We start from the raw sequence: 25,305 nt of genomic DNA, 5'->3' as shown, positions 1-25,305 counted from the left end.
TTGGTTATATATGAGAAAATGGATGGGGCAGCGGTTTCTCAAGGATTTTTTAAGCCATGGAAACCTTCCTGCCAACACCCCCGTGCTTGGGAGTGCGGCACACACACTACCGCAGAGTGGGGCTGCTCTGCTTGAAGCTGTAGAAACAGGCGCAGAACAACCCACTTGCCAAGCTCCTTTCACATGGAGCTTGACGCTGTGCTCCTTGGCTGGCAGATTCTAGGGCCTTTCTGGCTCTGAGGTTCTGCTATTCTGTCACAAGCGCCTCCACCTCAACTGCTGAGGAAGGCACACTCTCAGCCATGTCCTCCTTGCTCTATGGCCTCAGAACAATGTCAGCGTGTTGACTCTCTTACTTAGATTTCATAGTTGGCATAGAAGGAATTGCCGTACCGTGCATGGTGCTATGGAAAAGCACCAGACAGACCCGAGTTCAAATCCCGCCTCTGCCATTCTGTGGCTTGGGGTGAATCCTGGCCACGGTTGCCCCATAAATGGAAGTGATGACCTCTGGCTCATAGATTTGATGTGAGGACAGGGATCCTGTTACAAAGGAGGTACCTTATGAGCTCCTGAGTAGGTGTGGCTTCTTCCCTCCCTGAAACATGAGGCCAGGCATGCAGCTCACCTAGAACCTTGGGTCTTGTCTTGCAGAGATGTCGGGCACGGCAGCAGACATCTCGCTGGTGCACTGGAGGCAGCAGTGGTTGGAGAACGGCACCTTGTACTTCCACGTCTCCATGAGCAGCTCTGGGCAGCTGGCCCGGGCTACCACCCCCACGCTCCAGGAGCCCTCGGAGATTGTAGAGGAGCAGATGCACATTCTCCACATTTCCGTGATGGTGAGTGAGTGGGAACGAGGTGGGGGCCTGGGAGATGGGGAGGACAATAAGGTGAAGAGAGGATAGATCGAGAGGCAGGGGGTGGCCAGCAAACAGCAGGAAAGAGCTGGCCGAGTGGGAGAGGTGAGAATGATAAAGGGAAGGTCAGGTGGATCCTGTGGTGTCACTTGGACTGATGCATACCCATCCATCATCTGTCAGCTGTGACAAGCTAATTGTGCTTCAGAGAAGAAAATACAGGGTCTCCAAATTCCTTGGCCTTTTGGCTGACATCTCTGGGAATAGCTGTTTAACATCTGTCATGTGCTTGGCCTGCTTTGCTGAGAGCTGAGGTTCAGTGCTCCAAAATACAACTGGCCTTTCTAAGAATGGCTGAACCAACAAAACCGGAGTGGGGCTGCTCTTTCCCAAGCGCCCTTGATGTGCCAGTTGCTTCAACCCTCACAACACCCCTGCAGTGTGCATGCCACATGGTGGCCCTGGAGCGGGGCTGGGCAGAGCTGGTGCAGTGGCACACAGAGCCTCTCACTGCTCTTGCTTTATAGCTGTGAATACTATAAAGTGGGCGGAGGAACTTCTCAAGGTCACACAGCTTGTTAGGGAGAGACCTGCTCTTCAGGCCCAAGCATGCTGGCTACGAAGCCTGAATGATGTCCTCTATAGCCTCTTCAGTGTGAGAATAATGCCTGTCTGCCTCCTGTCAGGACTGTGCTGGGCACACCTGTGGACATTCTCTCATTGGTCACATGCATTCAGGGGCGTGGCCTCCATACTAGAGATGAAGTTATGGACACAGAGAGGTGACCTTCCACCTCCGTTGGTTCCATAATCTCGAACACCCTGAATCTACTGCCTTCTTGATGAAGGCTCCTAGGGCAAAGTCATGTGACTGATCATCTAAATATAAGTGGGCTGCTATGAATGGTTTCTTTAAAAAGCTGTAATTAATGACTTTGCAAGGTCGATGGGAGAAGACAAATTCGGTATGCAGAATGTGCAGGGTCTGGTTGGCTGGAGAAGAGGTCAGATAATAGCTGTAGATGACACCCCTGTAGTGTTTTGCAGGCCTCAAGCCTCTTTTATATTGTTTTCTCCTTTAGCACAGCTCTGCCAGGTGTGTGAAGATAGAAAGTAGGACTCCCAACCTATGTGTGAGGAAGGCATGGCTCAGGGAGGTGACAGGATTGGCCGAAGGCCACCAAACCAAGTAAGGCTACTACCCACCTCTTCATTTCCTCCTCCTCATCAACAGTCAACAGGTGTTTTGGAGAGCAGATCTTTGCTTTGGTCTTTGTTCTTCTGGCTCCTCTTCAACTAACACTGTGCAGCAGACGCTCTGATTAGGGCTGAGCAAGAGCTCGGAAGTTTTCTGTTTTTGGAAAAACACACACAAACCCCAGCTAGAGAGCAATGTTAATTTTGGACCTAACGCGTGCTCATCACTTGGAGGAACAAATCAAGGCCTTTGTGTTATTCATGGAACGAGTGTGATAGACTTTTCCCAAATATATATTTAGCAAATGATGCAGCCACATGTCAAGCCAAGGGGGTGTGTGCATGCTAACTTAGGGGTGCAAATTTGTAAGTACCATCTCAGGGGACTTGCTGAGCTCCTCACGGAGCATGGGCACCCTCTAATGTTAAGAAGGACTGAGGGGACGTGATTGTTCCTGTAACATTTGAGAGAAAAATTCAGTTTGGACTGACATCTATTAAGCATTTTGTGTGTTCCAGCACAGCATTTACTTACATACATGCTTGCCATAATCCAGTAACCTAGATAGTGCTAACTCAATTATAAATGATCTTGAATGGGCTGTCTCTTTCTCTGGGCCCAGTGGTAGTTCCACTAAGTCATACTATCAGCAAGGACTGTAGGTGTGCCTTCCCTCTGCCTTCCGCTCAGTGAGATCAGCTTGGCGAGAAGAACTCACAGGGACCCAGATGTCTCTGAAGTTCTCTGTGGTGTAGGATGTGGCTACTGAGTAGATCACGTGGAGGTTGGCACACTCCAGACCCACCCTGCCCATGCACTAAAGTGGCCCATGGCTCCCACCTGGTGATTCCACCAGTTCTTTCCCTCCTACAGGGCTCCAAAATCTGTATCTTTCCTGCCCTTATTTTACCCCAGGAGACAGAGTCATGCCCAGGAAACTCTGAACTCCCAGGTGTCCATGCTGGCAGCCCAGCCTCTCCATGTGGGACACACCTCATACACTGCCCCCTACCTAGAGTTAGGGTGACACGGAGATTATAAGCACAGGTTCCAGAGCCCACATGCTTGGATGTGAAGTCTGCCACTTAACACTTTAAGTCATCTGGGCAAAGTATTTAACCCCACTGTGCCCTGTTTTTCCATCTGTAAATGAGGGTTATGCTAACGCCTACTGTGTAGGTACACCAAGCACGTTGATCAGATGAGTTTGGCGCATAAGTGCATTAGGATTTATTATTAGGGGCTCTTTTATTATTGAGACATGTTGATGTACTCTATCCTTTCATTTCACGGATGGATAAACCGAGGTTCAAACATAGGTTGGGACATGTCCAGGATCTCCTAGCCAGTCCCCGGGGCTTGGCCTGGAGAATAGGCCTCTCTCTGTGGCTCAGACTCTGTCTTTGCTATTCTGGCCATAGACAGTTCAGCAAGAATAAGAAGTTTGTGTGCTCCTCCCATCATCCCCTCTCCCCAAGCAGCTACTAGTCTACAGAATGGCCTTGGCTTGGCTATATCTCCCATTTCACAGTTGAGAACTCTGAGACTCAGTGAGTATAACTGGCTTGACTAAGGCTACGTGACTAACAAGAGGGCAGCTCCAGGAGGAGGTTTTTCCCAAGATTCCAAACTCATGTCACATGGCTCCTCGTGCGTGAGACCATGACTCTCAAGCTGTCACATTTTGCTGTTTTTTCATCTTTGGTGACGATCTGGGATTGTTTGTGAGGAGACCCAAATAAATCAGTCCAGTCTCAGAAATCTGCAGGCCAGGGTCATGTTCTCCATCCCCTTTTCTTAGCACAGACATCCTGCCTATCCATGCCGGGCACTCAGCTCTGGCTCAGTCATTGGAACCTGCCACAGCCCATGCCTGTGGAACCAGCTTGCTCTTTTGGGCTTGTTAAGACCTCACGTGAGCATCTACTCTGTCCCAGAAGGTGTGCCTTGTGACTGTTAATATCCCAAGGGTGATGCAATGAGGGCGTACTAGCAATGGGCCCTGGGGGAGGGGGAGAGAGAGAGAGAGAGAGAGAGAGAGAGAGAGAGAGAAGGGTCATCTCAGCTAGTTCACTCTGAGCAGCCCAATGCCCACCTCCACCATGCAGGAAGCATGATGCAGGGAAGAGAGCACAGGTTTTGAATTTACAGTCTCTCTGACTTCCTGTCTTCTGATGTTTTGACCCTGAGGGAGTCCCCACATGTCTTTGAGCCTCAGTTTCCTTACCTATGCAACAAAACTGGCCCTACCTATCTCACAGGGTTATTGAGAAGAGTGGAAGAAATAGGTGTATAGTCCCTAATCTCCAGCCTGGTACAGCATGGGCACTATTATCATTGCAGCCCATGGTAATCTAGGAGTAAGTAGACATTGGGTTTATCCTCATTCTTGCTGCTATTTTGCTATTGATCTAGAGACAAATCATAATATTGGACATTTATTGAACTATATGCTAGGTTGTTTTCCAGTTTTGTTTTACATGCAGTATCACGTGTAATCCTCACAACAAATCTTAAGGTGGATGCTATTATTATGTTTATTTCATAGTTGAGGGACCTGAGATGTTAAAGCAATGAATACCTGTTGGTGTGACTTGGTTGTACAAAGGTTAAGTGGTAAAATAGATAACTTCACTCTGTATAGGCCGACTCCAGAACCTCCTCCCTTACTGTGCACTGTGGACCATGATTTCTCCTTTCTGCACATTAGATGCTGGCTGAGATTCTAAGGTAGGATGGGTAAATTCTTACAAAGACTCCCTCCTTACATGGAATTCTTGTTGAACTCTCTTAAGGGAGTTGAGGACTTGGAAGTCAACTTCAAGGTCAAACACTGTCTCCATTGCTAGCCGTATGATCTTAGCCAGATCAACCTCACCATCTTTAAAGGTGATGCAACATTCCCCATTTCTTAGAGTTTTCCTAGGCACCAAAAGCGATTGCACATCATGTGTCCTGCATAGTCTAGGTATAGACATGCATTGTCCCATGCAGTTCTTCCAGTACCTCACTGAGGTAAGTGCTATGCATGAAGAATCTGCAAGTCGTGAGGTTTTTAACTTGCTGCAGTTCACATCACCAATGAGCGCTGAACCTGGGATTCCAGCTCCTGTCCATCCAAAATGAGAGTCGCTGCTCTTGGTCAGAATTTGGCACTTTGGTGCCTGACACTCAGTAAGTGCTCGGAAGGTGGTAACCGTGACTAAAATGTTAGCTGTAGTGACGACATCAGGGACAGAATATTTTAAGAAAGGGGATGAAAGGAAATACTTGATTTGATCAGTGAGAAGAAAAGACCTTTGAAGACACGTTTCTTTCAAAGGAATCATTCCCACAGAAAATGATGCGGATGTATGCAGGTGAGCCCCCTGAGGCGGAGACCAATGTTCCTGTTCATGGCAGGACAATGGACAAACCTTTCACAGTGTTTGAGCTACACAGCCGTGGAGTGGACTGAATCAGGAGGTAGTGAGTTCCCTTGTTTCTGAGGGTATGCAAGCGAAGACTAAAAGCCTTGTTCATCAGGATTTTGAGAGGAGTGATGGTTAAATTAGATGACTATTGTAGCTGCTTCCAACTTAGAAGATCTATGATATTATGACATTATATATAGAAAAATACTTGGAGGATTATAAAATGTCACATAAATCTAAGAAATTATTATTACTGTTCTCAATCAATATCTTTGTTTAAAGCATCTGTGTGCTATGGGGATAATGCTTTTTAAAGCTTTTTGCGAAAATGGCTTTAGATCGCTTCCCCCACCATCACATTTATTTATTCGGAGCATATCACACATTCCTTAGTGTATTGATTTAGTCACTCAATCATGCAATGGTTTACTTGCCTCCTCTACCTAACAATGGAAATTCTATCTGCTAGAAAGAGAGAAAAAAGGGAAAAAAAGAGCTTTTAAAAAGTCAGCCACACGCTCAGAAGAAGCCAGCTCTATGGGAACTGACTGCTAAAAACTAGGTTTCTGTTCAACTAGTTTCAGAGTTTCTGTGAGACTTGAAATATTTTTTTTTTACTTTTGGGGGATTGCATGTCCAGAGGAAAACAACTAGTTAGGAAAGTTTTGAGAAAATAATCAGGACAATGAAGAACCTTAAAATACCAATGCTAACAACACTGCTATGAGTAGTTAGTGTTACAGTAATTGATAGAAATTTAATTCATTTAATGTTTATGACAACCCTAATTCACTGTATCATTGTCACTCCTGTTCTACTTTTGAGAAAATGTAGGCCCAGTGAATGTCACTCATGGGCAAGCACTGTGGGCTTGGTGTCCCAGGGCTTACATTCTGGCTGCACCTGACTTCCTGGCCATGTGACTTGGGCACTTTCCTCCCTCTGCTCCCATCCCCTCACCTGTAGGGGAGTGAGGGTGTATGTCTGCCTGAAGGGCTGCTGTGAGGTCACCTGAGATGGCACACAAAGCTAGTGCTGACACACAGTGAGGTCTTCATAGTGTCAGCACCTGCTGGGTGTACATCTGTATTAGTTCCCTAGTCCTGCCAACTGAGTACCACAAAGTAAGGGACTTAAAACAACACACTTTTATTGGCTCGCCGTTCCCGAGGCTGGAAGTCTGAGATCGTGGTGGGGTCAGCTGAGATCACGGTGTCAGCAGGGTCAGGCTCATCTGAAGGAGCTGGGAACGGATCTGCTTCAGGCCTCTCCCCTGGCACCTGCTGGCTCCTTGGCCTGCAGCTGCACAACCCCAGTCTTCACACAGATTTCTCCTTCTGTGCATTCCTGTCTTCTCTGTTCCCGTTTTCCCTTCTTTATAAGCTAGAATGGGGCTGGCCCTAAAGACCTCGTTATAACTTGATAGCTTCTATAGTAAAGACCCAGTGGTCATATAAGGTTACATTCTGAGTGACTGGGGATTAGGAGTCCAACCTATCATTTTGGGGGAGGAGGACACAATTTAACTGATAACAGTAAGCGCCACTGCTGTGTTACTTATAAACCATATTACTGAAGGGCGCCCAGGACTACCAGCAGGAGAAGCCCAGCTCTCCCAGAGTGCAAGTCCAGAAGCCTGGCGGAGAGAAGGCAGAGAGGTGGGGGAAGCATCCTGACCAGGAGGGACTCAATTACAAGGGACGAAGCTAGTGTGATAAGCGTAGCACAGAAACCAAGGGCCTGGGACTCGGGTGTCCCAGTCCTGCCACTCATATGCTCTGTGACCTCATGCAAGTCACGTAACTGTCGTAGCCTGAGGTTCTCCATCTGTAAATTGAGATCATCAACCTTCTATCAGTTGCCAAAGCATGATGAATTTTGACATTACAATTATCCCAACTTCATTTTTATGTAAGTGGGCCATAACTCATGAATCCTATTTACTTAAAAAAAAAAAAAAACCAAGAAAGTAGAACTTTTAAAATCCCCCTTTTTTAAAATTTAAAAATGTAAATTACATGAGCCTTACAGCTTGGCCTTGACTTGTCTCAACAAGGGTTCACTAACAACCTACCCTGCAGGGTCATCTGGTCGGGTGGCTCAGTGGTTGAGCTTCATTTGATGGACCAGGAGGTCATGTCTCTGATTCCTACTTTTTCCTGAATTTTCAGGGTTGCTGTGGATCCCTCATTCACGGGGCCAAGGAGAGAAGTAAATGATAAAAGACACAGGAACTATCTTAAAACAGCACTAGAGAAGGTCTCTCTCTTTTCTTTTTTGCCTCTTAAACTATTTCCTCCTAATTTCACCTTTATGTGGGCATTCACAAACATCCTTTGAGCTAAGTTGGACAAGAGTTATAAAGAATATGGACTCAAAAATACTGATGTAGCCCTAGCCAGTTCGGTTCAGTGGATAGAGTGTCGGCGTGCGGACTGAAGGGGCCTGGGGTCAATTCAGGTCAAGGGCACATGCCCGTGTTGAGAGGGCTAGATCCCAAGTAGGGGCGTGCAGGAGGCAGCAAGTCAATCATTCTCTCTCATCATTGATGTTTCTCTCTCTCTCTCCCTCTCCCTTCCTCTCTGAAATCAATAAAAATATATATTAAAAATTCAAAATACTGATGTAAATAATCAACTATGTAAATTATTGAGAAAGAAGAGATAGGTCGTCCTCGTAGTACAATCCCAGTTAATACATTTTAAAGGGAAATGGAAAATTAACATTAGGTAGTCACCACTGTAACAATTACCACCGACCAGAGCCACCAATGCATATACTGCAATTAATGGGTGAACCTTCGAGAAGGAGTGGAATGTTCTCAGAGTCTCAAAATATCACCCTCTGGATATGTAGTAATTACAAAAGGAAAACAATGGCTTGAGAGTGGAAAAATCGGGCCACTACCCTTGTATTAGCTTTCTAGGGCTGCCTGAACAAATGACCGTCAACTGTGGAGTTTAAAAAACCCCCAGAAATTTACTCTCTCACAGATTGGGGCACCAGGAGTCAAAATCCACATGTCTGTGGGGCTGTAGGCCTTTGTGGGGGCTCCTGGGGACAGTTCATTCCTTGCGTCTCCAGGTTTATGGCCCCTCCAGGCATTTCTTGGCTTGTGGTGTCATCACTCCACTTTCTCGTTTTGTCTTCATAACACCGTCTCCTCTGTGTCCTCTCTTCTATGTGTTTCATAAGGACACGTGTCATTGGGTTTAGGATCCACCTGGAAGCTTCAGGATGACCTCCTCCCTGAAAGATCCTTAATTAATTACACATCTGCAGAGGCCCCCCTTTTCCATATAAATTCACACTTACCAGTTCCAGGGATCAGGATGTGGCCCTAGTATCTTTTTGGGGTCCACCATTCAATCCACTTACTTAAACCCAAGTGATCAAGGCTGACATCACCAGAAATCAGGCATCTGGGCACCAGGAATCTTCTGAGAGGACGCACTCAGAAGGGCACAGTGACATTTCTTGACAAAATTGTGTAACCTCATCCTAATCCTGAGAACACATCAGAGGATCACGGGGTGTAGGCGTTCGGCAAAACAACTGGCCAGCATTCTTCAGAAGTGTCAGGATCCAGAACCAGGCAAGTCTGAGGGGTTGTCTCAGGTAAGAGAAGGTTAGGGAGACATGAGAGCTTAGTGCCCCGTGGGATCCCAGGTGAGAACCTGGACCACAAAGAGACATTAGTAAAAACCTGGTAAAGTTCCAGTAAGGTCTGCAGTGTAGTCCATGGTGATGTTTCATGGCTAATGTCCTGGTTTTGATGATTCTGTATGGATATGTGAGACATTTATTTTTGGGGAGGTTGAGTGAACTGTATACAGGAACTCTCTGTTCTTCTAACTTTGCAACCTTTGGTGAGTATAATTATTTCAAAAATAGAAGAGTTAAAGACAAAGGAAGAATCTCCACTCTGGAGCAGGACTGCCTGGGTTAGAATCCTGGCCACATCACTCACCTCCGGGTGGGACATTGGTTCCGTCACTGTTCTGTGCCTCAGTTTCTTCCCCTGTAAAATGGGGGTAATTATAGTTTTCTACCTCTTGGAATTAAAACCGGTTAACATCATACCCTATAGCTACACAAACACTGTATCATCAATTTCATTAGCAATGCTGCTGTTACTGTTTCTAGCTCACAAATGATAAAAGCAACGCCTGCAAATGTAAGACAGCTCTCTTCTGAGATCACACAGCTAGGGCCTTCGCCCAGGATTAAACTCAAGTTTCTGATTCCCAGTGATCTCTCACGCCATAGTCGTTCTTCTTCTTACAGGGGCAAGGATGTGTACGGTCCTATTAGGGCCCATGTCTATCATCATCTGATGACCCAGCTCTATTTGTTGTTAAGGCGGGCCCAACCTTGAACCTTGAACTGTGGAAGAAGACAGCTGGTACTCCCTGACCAGGAACACTTAAAAGTGAGGAAAGTGGAAATTTCTGACTTAATTCTCAAAAAAAAACCACCCAAAAAACTCTTTTAAAAATCCTCGAATCCTACTCTTATCTTTTAGAGTGAAAAGAAATAGAAACAAAGCCTGTGGCTCTCAATGAGTGACCCAGGGATGTCATGAGGCAGGTCAGTGACAGAGCCAGGCCCTCCCCCCCCAGGTCTCACAACGGGCTGCGGGTGCTGCTTCCTGACCCTTCCCCAGCTGTGGTCAGCTCCGTGCTGCAGGCACCCTGAACACACAGGCTTAGCACGGCTCTGCTTCTCTGTATTGAGGCGATCCACTGTCTGCAAACCCACCAACACATGCAAACAATTAGCCAATCCAAACTTCTGCGCCTCATGTTCCCCAGCTCAAGGGTGTCTTTAATAGCCAAATAATACTTGTGTTTTCGTCCTCCCCTCTCTGTTTTTCCCTAATCTCTCCCCGATGAGACATCACATTAATTACAGCAGTTAACGGAAATTCTGTCTCCATTACCGCCCGCCACCTTCTCCATCTTGGCGTCCGCCTCCAAAATTTCCCTCCTGAAGGAAGGGCGGGGGCTGTTATGCAGATGTTTGATTGTATTTACCTGTCTTTTCTCTTCCTACCTGCTTTGTGCTGAATGTTAAAGCCTGGCAGGTTCAATATTTTCACTGGGGGGTGTGCGTGAGTGTGCACGTGTGAGCACTGCTGGTGTGTGCCTGCTCCGTGATCCAGCTGTTATTTCGAGCTAATTGTGTTGTTTCCTCTCGTGTGGAAGGAAATCTTATCTCTTTTGGATTAAAATTCAATGAAGGTCAGAGCGTCTGGAAAACGTACCAGACTGCTGCAATTAATGTTCATTTGGCTTTGATAAATTGGAGCGTTCCCTTCAATAGGACTGGAGTGGATTTCAGAAGCAATAATTCTCCCATTAACTCCATGATTCCGCCTGTGATGGAGGACCTTGTCCTGCTTTTGTTTGTCATCTGTCACTTGGAGGAGCCGGCATATGTGGGAGATGATTGATCAAGATTGCAGTGCCTGCTCGTATCAGAGCATTTAAACCACTAATTAGTTCTGGCCCCTGTAAATTGCTTCATTAAACAAAATGCGCGGCTGGAATTAAGGTAGGGGAAATGCTGTGCCTTAGTTTCTCCTCCTGGGTTTCCACAGTTATGGGGGGGATTACACATTCCTTTCAAGGCCAGGAGAAAGTGACTGTTACAGAAATAGTGCTGAGCCCTTAACCCATCCAGGGAAGATGCTGGGAACTCTGTGGGCATCATTTGACTTCATTCTTTGTGCAAAATAAGGCTGGTTTTTCCATCAGACTGGTGGAGGAGACTGAAGTCAATAGACCCGTCATCCCTTGCGTTACCACTATGTGTTCGGATTTTTAAAAATCACCAAATTTTTATTGTTGGTGTATCATTAGATATGCAGCAAGATCTTTTTCCTCTATGAGAATTATTGTAGGCGTCTGTTTAAAAGGCTGTTTCGTGGGTCCTGACCCAGGTATGCCGGTCGGAGCACTGGTTGCGGGGTTCCGGGGATCCGCATTATGGCAGGCTCTGCTTCTGATGCTTGTGGGCGGCACAGGAGGAGAATGACTAACCAGCAGCTCCCTGAGACCAGCAGTGGGGAAGCCACAGCCTCCACCCACTGATGGTTTAAATTGTTACTGATTTCTCATAAAGCCCGTCGGGAAGGCATTGCTGTCTCCAGCTTGCAGGTTGAAACGTTGAGGTACAGAACGTTAAGTGGCCTTGCCCAAGGTCACACAGCGAGGAAGAGGCTGAGCTGGGTTCTAAAAGCCTGTGTTTGCCTCTCTGGCCTTCAAGCTCTTGCTTTTACATGGCGTCCCCATCTGGTCTCCTCCTGTTCTGTCCCTCCATGTCCCAGTCGTCTTTCCTTCTCTAAAATTCTGCAGGGACACAAGCAGAGTGGCTCGGGCTTCCCCCGTGGGACACCTTCTTGCGTGCCTGTTGTATACACCCTCTCGTGTTCCGATGTTCCCCTGATGAGGCAACGAGAGGCCTGCCCTGTCTCAGCCTTTGGTAATAGGGAGTGACGAATGTCAGGTGTCCCAGCCAGGGGCTTTGTTTCAGTGGTTCTCAACCTTGGCTGCACATTAGAATCACCTGGGAATCTTTTTGAAATCCTGATTTCTGGGCCTCATCCTCCGGGAATTCTGTTTCTTTGTCACTAATGTTGTGGCCCCACCCCATAACAAAGAAACAGAATTCCTGGAGGATGAGGCCCAGAAATCAGGATTTTAAAATAGGAAGTAGCCACGAAAATAATGTTATGGTTGGGGGTCCCCACAACACGAGGAGCTGTGTTAAAGGGCCGCGGTGCAGCCAAGGTTGAGAGCCACTGGCTTAGATGGTTGGCAGAGCCCCCAGAGGCCTTCTAGGGGGAAAGGTGGGGCATCCCCGCCTCTCTTCATGGCATATGATCTCAGGTGAAGGAAGCTCACCTGCAGGGTGGGTCTATGCTGTTACAGTAATTCTAGCAGCACGGACAAGGGGAGAGAGCAGTCAGCAGACCTGGATCAGTCAGTCTTTTGCTGTTTGCTCTTGGGCTAACTAACTGCCCTCTCTGAGCTTTGGTTTCCTCAAATGCAAAATAGGTGTCACAACAGTACCTCCTCCAACAAAATCATTGCCAGGAGTGGAAGCATCCGTGTTAAGTGCCAACTTAGTGTCTGATACATTTCTCAAAAAAGTATTGCTGTTCTGAAAGCTCAGACACTGCAGACCAGAATTGTTCATAGAACCTGCTCCTGTTTAACATTTCATTAAGACCTCCTGACAACATGAAGTAGGTGCTCTTTCTGACATTATTTCACAGCAGGGCAGGCTGAGCCGCCGAGAAGGGGCTAGCTGAGTCGGTCAGTGCCAGAACAGGAAGTTCCCGAACTCCTGCTGGAATCCCTGCACACCCGGGTAGGTGTGCCTGTGGTGGACATTTGCCCCAAGCCAGGTCATTTAGGGTCCAGGGTGACATTTGGGATGACCACTGCCTGTTTTGCAATTCAGAGTGGCAGGTGTAATAGAGTGTCACTACATGTCATATGCTGAAGCCATAATTGCTAATGTGACTGCATTTGGAGACAGGCCCTTTAAGAAGGTAATTAAGGTTAAATGAGCTATAAGAGTGACACCCTAATCCAATAGGACAGGAGTCCCTATCAGGAGGGGGAGAGAGGCCAGTCATGCAAATACATAACAGTAAGGCCATGTGGGGACACAGTGAGAGGCGACCGTCTACAGCTAGGAGGAAGGCTCTTAACCATGAACCACCTCTGTTGGCATCTTATCTTGAACTCCCCGACTCCGGCACTGTAAGGGAATAAATCTCTGCTGTTTAAGCCACACCGTCGGTGGAATTCTGTTGAGGCAGCCTGAGCAAGCTCACACAGCAGAGGACTGTGGTCGGTGCCTCCCCAGGCACCAGCGGCTGAGGGAATTAGGGAAGCTGGAGTAAATGTTTTCCTTTTCCTCTACGCTTGTTCCTGGGAGAACAGGGTAAGAGAGAACTAGGGGAGGGGGTGATGCAGAAACAGAAAGGGAAGAGGTTGGAAAGGGTAGAAAGGAGAGGAGAGAGGCTTTGAGCAGCCAGGGAGTGTCTGGCACCTCATAGCAGCTCAACAAATTCTTAGGTAAGTGGATTGGCACACAGATGATCGGATCTCGTCATGTGTTACAGTTGTGAACTTTGCACAGTATCTTCACACTGGGCCAGATCCACAGGCTGCAGGAAGAGGAGTTGATGATGACAGCTTCCACTTAGTCCATAGTCATTGCATGTTACATGCCAGCATGGTTTTTATCACATACGACTTCATTAAGATTCATAAAACTGTTCATGCTCATTCACAGATGAGGTGCATGAGAATATGCCCATCTGATGGATGAGAAAACTGAGATTGCCCAAGGTCACATGGCCACCCAAGACCTGGGATCTGTGTCTTGTGCCAGTGATCTCCCCGGCAACATTAGAAGGACAGCTAACTCAGAGGAGAGGCCCTGACCTTGTTAGGTTTCTGTTCCTCCACTTACTGCCTGTATGACCTGGAAACATCATCTCACGTGTCAGAGGTCCTCACAGAGGTGAAGAGAGTCTTCAGTGAGCTCACAAGGCGAAGTGCTGGGTGCCTCACCTGCAGGACGGGCTCTGTAATGGCAGCTCTATCGTTGTGTGACCTCTTTTCATCCCTCCAGTATTCACTTTCCTGGATTTTGAACTGAGGACAAGAACTCGGATCTTAAAAGATTGTGTTGAATGAAATGAGATAACCCAGGCAGAATGCCCAGAATAGTGCTGGCACATAATAGATGCACAACTGATTATCATTACCTGTAGCCTCCCAAACACCATACAGACGAGAGAGGCCTCATCTCGGGAACGATTATCATTACCTGTAGCCTCCCAAACACCATAAAAACGAGAGAGGCCTCATCTTGGGAACCTCTTAGATCAGGGGCGGGCAAACTTTTTGACTCGAGGGCCACAATGGGTTCTTAAACTGGACCGGAGGGCCGGAACAAAAGCATGGATGCAGTGTTTGTGTGAACTAATATAAATTCAAAGTAAACATCATTACATAAAAGGGTAAGGTCTTTTTTTCGTTTGTTTGTTTTATTCATTTCAAACGGGCCAGATCCGGCCCGCGGGCCGTAGTTTGCCCACGGCTGTCTTAGATAAACTAACCGCTGAGCTGACGATTTTCTGGCCTCTTCTACCCCAAGCTGCTGTCGGGAGACTCCTGAGTGGAGGAAGGCCAGCGGCAATGGGGTGTGACCGCTGGGGTCTCCGAGCCGCCCCAGGAGCCATCCCCTGCTCCTCAAGGAGGTGAAGACATGGCGGGTCTGACCAAGTAGTGCAACGTGAAAAATGAGGTTGTGGAGCAGCGACAACATCTGTGTCATCATTTCTGCACCAGGAGGTCAACTGGCTTCATAAACGGTGCCGTTGCCAGCACGGTCTTTGTTTAGAAATTAATTAGGAGCAGCAAAGAACTGCTGCCCGTGCAGATTCTGGTCTCTGGAAGTTATAAAAAGCAGATAGATTTTAAGCAAATGCATTTTTCACCCTTTCTCACCCTATGAAAGGGGACCTGCGAGAGCGGGGGCTCCAGGAAACAGGCATCGAAAGGAACGCCTGAGCCCCTGCTTGTCCCACTTCTGTGCGCCAGGAGCACGTGCATGGGTGACACTTTGGTCCTAATAATAGCATTGTCTGCTGTGTATGTGCCAGGAGCAGTGCTGAATGCTTTCTAGAGATTCCTTATGTCATCTTCACAGTGGTCTTGAGGGAGGCTATTATTAGAAACTGCCTTTTAAATGTGAGAAAGCCCAGGCCCCGAGGGGCAAACCCTTTGGCTAAGAGGGCTTTGCTCAGGCTTGCGCCAGTGTTGTTGGAGTCCAAGGTGTCTGCCTTTAGCTGCGGTGCCACAGTAGAACGTCCTTACCTTGCTGTTAAGGTTCTCCAGGGTTTCCAATTGTAACAGATATCAAAGTACCAGTGAAAAGCTGAGGGAGGGGTTTTGAAGAGCAGATCTTACAAAGCAGGATTCTGCTGGGGGCCAGTGGGGACCATTCATGCTTTCATGGATCCACTGTTGATACAGAAGTTAATCGCCCTTCCGAACACATTTCACCCTAGCAACAACAATAATAGTAAGGCTAGCTAACGTTTCTGCGGTGCTTTGGCAGTTTCAAGGCCACGTTACCCAGCTCCTATTGCATTTTATCTTCAAAAGCATCCTTGGGTATTTAGGCACTGGTGTTGCAGCTGTTGTGATTATTAGCATGGGTTGAAGCTTATAAAGATGCATTGTGTCCAAGATCACACAAGGACTCAGTGGTAAGCCCAAGCCTCCTTTTACCAAATATCTCAGCATCCCATGCTGATAATTGAAAGGTTAGGGATGCCCTGAGGGGCAAACGGGGAAGAGCTCCTGGCAGAGTAGCACATAAAATCATGGCATGTGAGTGTCAGGAGGAACATTTAAGATCTTTGCTCATAAGACCTTCAATTAAAAAAATGAGAAAAACCGATGCTCATTGAATGGATCCCCTTTCTTCAGACTCACAGAGCAAGTTAGCATGACACTGAGGATAAAAGATGGACAAATTTGGGTTAAATCGCAAATGTATTTGAGCCTTGGTTTTCTCTCCTAAAAAATAGGAAAAAGACTTCTGAATAAACATCAGGATTCAGTGAGGTGGTGGCACAGTGCACGTCGCAGAACATGTGCCCACTACAGCGACCGTGGACAAGGTGCAAGCACAGGGGCTGGGGCCCAACAAGCCTGAGTTCAGCTCAAAGCTGCATTAGCTCAATGACCTCGGAAAAATTACTCAAATCCTCAGTTTCCTGCTATCAATATTAGAAGGATGCTTTCACCTATGCCTTTTGTGTGCTGCGTAAATTATTATTACTGTTTTAGAGAGAATGGAAGGGAGGGCGAGAGACACGCAGGCAGAAACATCGGTGTGAGAGAGACACAGTGATTGGTTGCTTCCTGCATGTGCCTGGCCAGGGTCAGCGATGGAGTCTGCAACTGAGGAGGATCAAACCTGGGACCCTTCACTTCAGTCCACGGGCTGATGCTCTGTCCACTGAGGCAAACCAGCTAGGGCTGCTGTTAAATTATAAAGAATCTGATAAAGATGCGCCCAGGGCCTTGCCCACAGTGAACCTCCGCTCCCTCTTCTGGTCCCAGTATGCTCTGCCCTTCCCATCTTATGGTTTCCCTCTCAGCTAGATGCTCCTCTGGCAAGGAGAGCCAGCGGGGACTCCTCTCCTGAAGCGGCCTGTGGAGACGCTTCCTTTGGGCACTGCAGCGAAGAAGCAGTTCTGGATTCCAGCCATTTCTATAAAAATCTTCCCAACTTTGTGGAGTGATATGTCCCTTCCAAGCACAGAGCTGGAGGGAAAGATGGCATTAAGTGTAATTAAATATGCAGGCTTACCTTTGGGGAATGCCTTGGGGGGATTTGTTTTTAAAGTGCCATTCTTGTTGCAGAAACACCTGTTATGCAAATGGTGCTGCTTCGTCTCTCTACTGGGGGCCAGGATGTTTACTTAGCAGAGCTACTGCGAATCCATTACACCCCATGGGGCACTCCATGGTCTAGCATCCTTTGCTTTTCCTCCAATATAAGCACCTTGGATTCTTAATTTGGTTTCCCTGATGAAGCACAGGGCTGGGAGAAGTGCTTAAGCTAGTCCCCTCATTGGAGAGAATACCTGATGGGAAGAGACTAGAAGAGAAATAACATTTATCGAGCAATTGTCATGCACCAGGCAGCTTGCTGAATGCAAGACTATGTGCTGCTATTCAATCTCACCATAAAGGTGCAAGGTAGGTATTTGTGCTGTAATTTTACAGATAATGAAGCTGAAGTTCAGAGAGGCAATGATTTAGTTACTTACACCACCTGTATTTCTTGAACTCCCATCCACCGTGTGGAACACTGTTAGACCCCTGGCATCGCATGACCTGGCCTGTAGAGTTTGACCAACCGGAGTCTGACTTGTCATGGAGGACACTCAGGGAAGGACTTGTCTAAGGTCACAGTGCAGGAGCTGGCAGAGCTGAGGTTCAAGCCTGGATTTGCTGGCATCTTATTTTGATCTCTTTGAGACAGGAGGCCTGGAGTTCATTCACTCCCTCCACTTTCATGGGGCATCTCATATGCACAAGGCCCTGTCTTAGATACTGCAGGGGGTTTCAAGGTGAAGGTTTCCAGGTAGGGACCTTGAGTCAGATATGTATAGTTAGGAAGACAAGGTAGCACTGTGTCAGAGACACCTACCAAAGACAGTGGGAACACAGAGGAGGAAGAATCAAGGAGACTGGTCTTCTCATCCCATGGTGTCAGGAGGTACGTGGTATCCACAGGACCTAATGCTGATCATGTCAGCCGCTATCCACTTGTTTAAGGCAGTGACCGCCAGGTTTTTGCACTCAAAATAACATATTTTCTCATTGCATACTCTACTATTAAAAGCAAATTACTAAGTTCAGCACACACAGGTAGAGGGAGACTAAGGTTCTGCCTCCTGGAGGGAGGAGTGCCAAAGAATCCGTGGGTATTTGCTAAAAACCCCACGGTAATTATTAAATATTTCAGAGTGATACTCCGAGACTCTGCAAATAGCCTGTTTCTCAGGAAGGCTTTCCCACTGACGTTAGCATTCATCAGTGGATCTTGCGGGCAGTGATTTATTACTGCAGTGGAGGAAAGGGATTTTAAAGCAAAAACAAAAACAAAAACGTAAGGGAAAAAAAGATAAGAAAGGAAGGGGGGAAAGAGGATGTGTACTTTTAAAAAGCCAACCACTTTTCTAGGTGGTAGTGAAGAGTGAGGGTAGGTGTCAGGGAGGAGCGGGATGGACTGTCCCCACCTCTGCTGACCTTGACCCATCTCGGGGCTCTCTGATGGGCATCACCCCTGGAATTGCATGATCTGGCCTGCATGCCTCACTCTGAGGCCCAGGGAGGCTCTGGAACTCTGTTAGCGAAGGTTGTTGTGGAGGAGCAGTGCAGTCACACCTACTTTGCCCATTGTCCTCCTGAGTTCATTTTAAAACACTGCCAGTTGAGGAAGCCTGTAGAGCTGTGTCTCTGAACCTGATAGTTTATAGGCTTCTGTGTGCACACATATGTGTGTATGTGTGTGTTCTTCCTGTTTGCCTTGTATGCATGTTTATGATCGGGTCCTGGGACTTTTAGTGAGGAGGGATTTTTGTGTTGTCACTTAAAGCAGCTTGAACCCCTGGTGAGGTTCCCTAAGGTTTTTTTTTTGTTTGTTTGTTTGTTTTTATTTTTTATAAAACTTGACTGACTGGAAGCTCAAGGATGAGGAAGTGCAGGAATGTGTGTGGACTGACACTTCCTGGGGGTGTCTGGTGTGGGTCACTAAGAGGTAAGTATGTTAGACCAGCACAAACGGAGGTAATTGTAATATAAAGGTGGTTGAAAAAAATGAGATTAACAAGGAAGCATTCCAGACAAAAATGAGCATGTAGGACTCTAAGGATATTAAGAAATTCTCTACTCATGGAAATACATGAGGAATTCCTACCGATTTTGCCTAGAGTTATTCTGTGGAACCGTGGTGTAGGGACTTGGCTACTTGCATAGATAGTGTGAATAGGCACTTGAAGGTTCTCTCTGTTCTTTAACATCTTGGAACATTGACATAAGTAATATTAGTAACTTTCTTGTTTAGTGGGTTGGTGGGTCCTCTGGTTGGTAGCTCTTAGACTCTGTCTCAATGCCATTTGAACTTTGTAGCAGGGGCTGCTGGTGTCCAGTCCAGCTCAGATCCCCTCAGAACCAACCCTTTCCGTGAGGGCTGGCCCGACTCAGAGGCACACGTGACTCTGGCTAGAGGCCTCTGCAGCCCCATATCCTCTGTCCATGCGTGAGGCAGCCTAGAGCAGTGGGGACCCCTGGCCTTGCAATGGTAGGGTTCGGTAATACGCGCTCTTGCCCCTCAACCCCAGCAGCATAACCCTCCTGTCGCTCATTGTAATATCTGCTGTGTAAGCCATCCTTTACCCGTGTTCTTCCCTGTCCCGCTCTCGCACCAGTTTTCCCAGGAATCACTTCTCAGATGACCACAGACACTTGACAACCCCTTGTTTTCTGAATTTTGCCTGGAGAAAGGCAGACACAAACGGGCTTCTTTTATTGCCTCTTTGACCAGGAAGTTAGGGGCTAGAAGAGAAAAACAAAAGGACCTTAACCTTCCGTTTGGGTCTGAAACAGACTTGCTGGTTGAAACAGAGTGAGACACTGTCCGTCCCTGAGGCTGCGCTCCTCACTTGTAAGGGGAGAGGTTGACTCCCCAGTTGCCAAAACCCTTTCATCCTGAGGTTTCCGCTTTCAAACTCCTTCATTTCTCCATTTTCAGTATGGTTTCCAGGACTGCATGTCATTTGTTTTAAGGACATCCTTTATGTGTTCTACTTACCAAGTCCTGTTTCCAAAACAGACTCTTACATTGAGCACTTTCGGGGTTAGTACTTTCCGGGTTAGGGAAGTATGGATGCCCTGTTTTCTAGGAGTCAGACCCACATGTAAATACCGGATATGAGGAAGGCTAGTTGTATTTCCTCTTCCCCTCCTCATCTTCCCCCCTCCCTCTCTCAGCACCACCTTTTCCATTTGCCCTCAGGGAAGAGGAGGGCCTGACCTGAAAGCTCTGACCTAGTTTTTCCCAACTGAATGTAATCATAGGTGCCACTTTGTGAAAGCTTAGTACACTCCAGGCACTGTGCCAGGCACTCTCCATACATTGCCTTGTTTATGTCTACAACAGTGCTAGAGGGAAGTCCTGTTATTATTTTATCACAGGAAGCTAAGATTCGGGGAGATTATGCAATTGTCCAAGGTCAGGCAGCTGTTAGGGGTGAAGCCAGGGTTGGAATCCAGACTTGTCTGAATTGAAATCCTGTGTTTTACTCATCCCCTGCTTCTCTACATCATGAAATCCAGTAGGTATTACCCTAACGACGTCTATATTCTTCGGAATATTATTCACAAGAACTGGCAGAGAAATCACTCAGCAGCTCCTGGGGAAAACACACGGATTTTATTGGACAGTAAACTGGATGCAATAACAGTGTTCAACAACAACAACGAAACACATTTTCTTTTCAATTTAGACTTCATCAGTATAAGTGTCTCGCTCAGAACAGGGGATGTTCTGATCTAGTTAGTCATTTTGGGGGAATATTGTGCTCAGATGTGGCATTATCTTTTTTTAAAAAAAAGATGGGAATTAAATGTGTCCAGATAAGATTAACCACAGGGTAGTGAAGGCACTCAAAACCACATGACCACAGTTCCCAAACTCTGTGAGGATGAGTGTGGAGGAGAGGAGGCCTGAGGATCTTGGTGAGGGTGACTACTTTAAATCCTAAATATCTCTGGGAAGGGGAGCTGGGAGTTGACTGTGTCCTGTGTGGCCTTAGGACATCGAAAGCAATGGGGACGGGCTACATGACTGCTGATTCCACTTCTATTTTAAAAAGCTACAATAACATACGCATCCAGAATTGGAATGGAATATTTCAACAAGAGGTGTCTTGTATGTATATGGAAGTGATATAAATCCAATTCAAACTTGCCTAAAGGTCAGTCAGATAAGGTCTTTAATTCCTGAAGGAAGTGAAGTATCTAAGCTGACCTTTAGGGCAGGGATGGGGTGATCACAACGCCCACACAAAGTCATCGGGATGTGTCTCTTCCTTCATTCAGCTTTCCTTTGGGTGAATTTCATTCTTGGGCATACTCCCTCCAAGTCCTGATAAGATTATTTGACACTTTAGCATCGCCAGGAAGAAAAGACAGTGATTCTAATTATTAACCAAAGTGTGTGAGCAAAACATCATTTGCTCATGTGTCCATCCTTATGTTAGTTTCCCGTTGATGTTGTAGCAAATTACCACAAATAGGAACAGGCCTGTATTGTTTGAAGGCACAAACTTGGTGGCTTCAAACAACACAGGCCTGTTGTCTGACAGTGCTGTTCATGAATTTGAATCTGTTCTCTCTGGAGGACACTCGCCACGCTGCTGGCAGGTGAGTGAGTGAGCGGGGAATCTGTTTCCTCGCCTTTTCCAGTGTGCAGAGGCTGCCCACCTTCCTTGACTTGAGGCCCTTTTATTCCATCTCTAAGGCCAACAGAAGGGAGTCAAATTCTCATACAATCACTCCTACCTCTTCTCCTGTCCTTGTGATTATATTGGGCCCATCTATATAATCAGTGACAATCTATCAAAAAGGCAGCTGATCAGAAGCCTTAATTCCACCTGCAGCCTTAACTCTCCTTTGCCATGTAACCTGACAGATTCACAGGCTCCAGGGACAAAGACATAAACATCGTTGGGCATTATTCTACCTACTGCGAACCCTAAGCAAGTCCCTGTGATGCTCCAGCTGGTTAACCCAGGGTCAGGTGGCCACCCTGGGCCTGGACTCAGGTAAGCCAGAGCCAGATGATGGGACTGAGACCATTGAAGGGAGTGTCATTTCCTCTCTCAAAGGAAAATCAGGCCCTTGTTGCAAAAGAAGAGGGAAGAGACGCTGTGGATGTTAAATAAATTCAACCACAGCAGATGAAATTAGTGACTGTAAATATATACATATACACATATGTGTATTCTGTTGTTTAAAGACCATATTCTATGGCTATGCCTATCTGCAGAGAAAGAAAATAGCTGATGATGATATAATTTGTATTCTCTATTCCTAGATAAAGCCCTGGGAACCTCTTGGCCCAAATTTAGCATCTTGTTCATTTTGTTCCCTGGCCCCTAGAAGCTGGAATCAACTAATGGGAGGCATGGGAGGTAGTTTAGGAAAAAAAGATTTGGTATTAGTTTATTTTTTCAGACTTCAGAGTCCAAATTGTTCAAGCATGAGGCTTGACTACCAGGATAATGCTTATCGAAAAAAAAAGTGTTGATATAATATTTTTTTACGAAATAAGGAAAGAATACTATATTCCTTACCTAAGAGGGATGTTTTTAAGAACACATCTTAAGAGTCCCTGAAAGCCTTCAGCAACATAATTCCAAAGGGATGAAGTTCTCTAGAGGAAAAACAATAATAAAAACCTCTCTTTCCAAACTTGGCTTTAAGAAAATAAAAAAGTATGGGGCTTCCCATAACCAAACATTTCCCCCTCCTTGCCTGCTGCTAGCTGAAATTGGATGGGATCATGAAATCCTAGCCAATTTTTCTCCACCACAGGTGCCTGTAGTGATACATTTCCAGTCAAATGCACGCTTCAGGGCTGCAGATGGTGGAGGAGATAGAAAGCAGAGGTACGAGTGAGGAGAGAGTCAGGGGAGACATTTTAGGGGAAGTGATGTGGTATTGATTTTTTTTTTTTTTGGTCTGGCTTTAGAGTCCATGGTGTTCTAGCAGGAGGCCAGGCTGAGCACTTCCTGGGGAGACCTTTGCCAATAGAGAAAACTCCTGAATGATTCGGGCTTAGCTATGAAAGTGGAATCAGGTCCTGCATAAAAACCTCATGTGCCTTGAGGCTCCGTGGGTTCTTTTTAATTCCTGGACAAGTTGAACAGATCCCCTGCCTCGGCCCCTCATCCCCAACCCCCCTCCACAATGAAGGCCTGAAGCATAGCTACTAGGTGGAGCGCTGTCCCAGGTGCTGAGTACGTACTTGGCCAAACTACTTCCTGGCCTGATTTCCAGGGAGGAACACAGCTTCACTTTGTCCTGGTTCCTGTTTATGACCAAAGGCCCATCTCTAAGTATGCCTCAGTAACTGGGTGGAAAATGTGACATCTTATCACTAGAATGTAAGCTGCATGAAAGCGGGGACTTGGTTATGTTCACTGCTCTGTGTGCAGGGCTGAGAATGATGATAGATCCTTTCTGTTAGTCACTTGTTAAATGTGGGTCAGACGGACTTACTAATTACATTGTCCTCACTCTCCCACTCATTCACTGGACTAACATATACCTGAGTGTGTGTATGTGTAATATATACCCACACACACATACAAACATCCCCATATACATACATATCCACATACAAACGGACATACACAAAGAATCAAAAGAGCTACAGGGTCTTTCTGTAGCACATGTTGTATGGTGTGGAATACTTTCGAATTCAAGCTTCCCAGTCAGTTAAGCTATATCTTATTAGTCTCTGTATCTGTGTCTAGCTCCATGCCTGGGAGGCACATGGTGGGTGCCCAGTATTTCTTGTTGAACTGAACTAGCTTTATTTCACAGACTAAAACCCTACAGTTCAGAGATAAATGGGTGGCCCAAGGTCCTACAGCGAAGGTGGGGAACTATAACATTTCCTCTACCTCCCTGTATGCCATGTCTCTCTTCATACCTCTCCATTGCCCCACTTTGGTGACTTCATTTAAAGACACCTCAGGAAATCACAATTCCTGACCTCGTGATTCTACTCCATAACATTGATGTTGTGTGGACACTGGGTTGGATGTGGATCTCTATTGTATATATGGATTCTGGCAGGTTTGGGTGGAATTTATTTATGTATTAAAGGATATGAACTATGTTACCAAGAAGTGAGATTTGGAACTGAAACCACATTGCTTCCAATCTTCCCTCAATCTTGGTGCTTGATTACTAGAAGGTAGAGTGGAATGAGGAGATGAGTTTCGAATAGCAGGAATTCTCAATTCAGGTAATTCATACTAACCCTCTCACCTTTTCACACGGTGGCTTGCTCAAAGGAGCTCAAAGCCCAATATATTTAACAGTAGGGGTAGGATCCCTGCCATATTGTTGTTGTTTTTTGTTTGTTTGTTTTCCGAGAGAGAGCGAGAGAGAAGAGAAGAGAAGAGAAGAGAAGAGAAGAGAAGAGGAGTGGAGAGAGAAACATCAATTCATTATTCCACTTATTTATGCACTCATTGGTTGATTCTTGTATGTGACCTGGGCAGGGATCAAACCCACAGTGTTGGCATATGGAGGCGACACTCTAACCAACCGAGCTACCCAACCAGGGCCAGAATCCCTACTCTGCGTTAAGTGTCTGTTGAAGGAATAGATGGCATTAAAGTTGTATTGGGGGGAGGGGGCTCAGGATTAAAGTTAGGCTGTGCCTAATCCACTTCCGCCAAGGCCACAAGAACTCCAAAATCATATCTGGGAGAAAAAGGAAGATGAGAGGGGCTCATAGGAGAAGAAAAGAAGGAAGCAGGAAGGAAGGGAAGGGCAGGACATAGGACATGAGGTAGAGAGGTAGACAGCTTTTATTGAGCACCTACTCTGCACCTCAACTTACAAAACTCACTTTCACATTCATTGTTTCAATAATTTACATCTGACATAAACTAAAAGTAGGGGTGAGTGGGTGCTTTAAATCTTCCCAATCCTTTAGGATTCAGTACACACCTTTTACATCTCAAGACACTGAGCTGCAGAGAGGGGAAGCATGGGCAGCTAAGGAGAGGGTTTTGTGGGACTGGAGCCTACCTGAATAACGTCACCCAAGAAGGGCTCTGAAAGGCACCAAGAAGCTGAGAAGGTGTCCTTCGTGAGCAGTCACACTAACATCTGTGTAGAAGTTAAAGTTTTATTATTTTTCTCATTTTCTATCTGAGAAAACAGAGCATTAGAATTGTGAAATGTCCTCTTCAAAGTTACGCATTCATTCATTCTATGTCTACTGAATGTCTACTTGGGGCAAAACGTGACATCGACAATCCATGCTCCTCAAAGGATCTGTTAGTTCGTTTGGTGTGTGTGCCTTTTTCTGTGGCCAGTGTCCTCTGGCTTAAAGGATGGTAGATACAGGTGCAGTGGAGAACAGAGGGGAGCAAATAAAGGCATTCCAGGCAGAGGGCACAGCACATGCAGGCACC

At 46.4% G+C, this 25,305-nt stretch overlaps 1 protein-coding gene across 2 annotated transcripts in view; it reads left to right on the top strand.

Moving 5' to 3' along the window:
• Positions 1–656: 656 nt before the first annotated feature.
• Positions 657–25,305, top strand: part of ASTN2 (astrotactin 2) — a 647,457-nt gene continuing 622,808 nt past the window's right edge. For both annotated transcript variants that reach the window (XM_006772883.2, XM_006772882.2), the window contains exon 1: positions 657–842. In XM_006772883.2, the coding sequence (XP_006772946.1) occupies positions 657–842 (186 nt within the window). The remainder of the gene's footprint in view (positions 843–25,305) is intronic.

The sequence above is a fragment of the Myotis davidii genome, unplaced genomic scaffold (assembly GCF_000327345.1).
Source record: "Myotis davidii unplaced genomic scaffold, ASM32734v1 scaffold866, whole genome shotgun sequence".
Classification (NCBI taxonomy): Eukaryota; Metazoa; Chordata; class Mammalia; order Chiroptera; family Vespertilionidae; genus Myotis; species Myotis davidii.
Note: the sequence above shows the minus strand (reverse complement) of the source record. Positions and strands in the feature narration are given on the sequence as shown.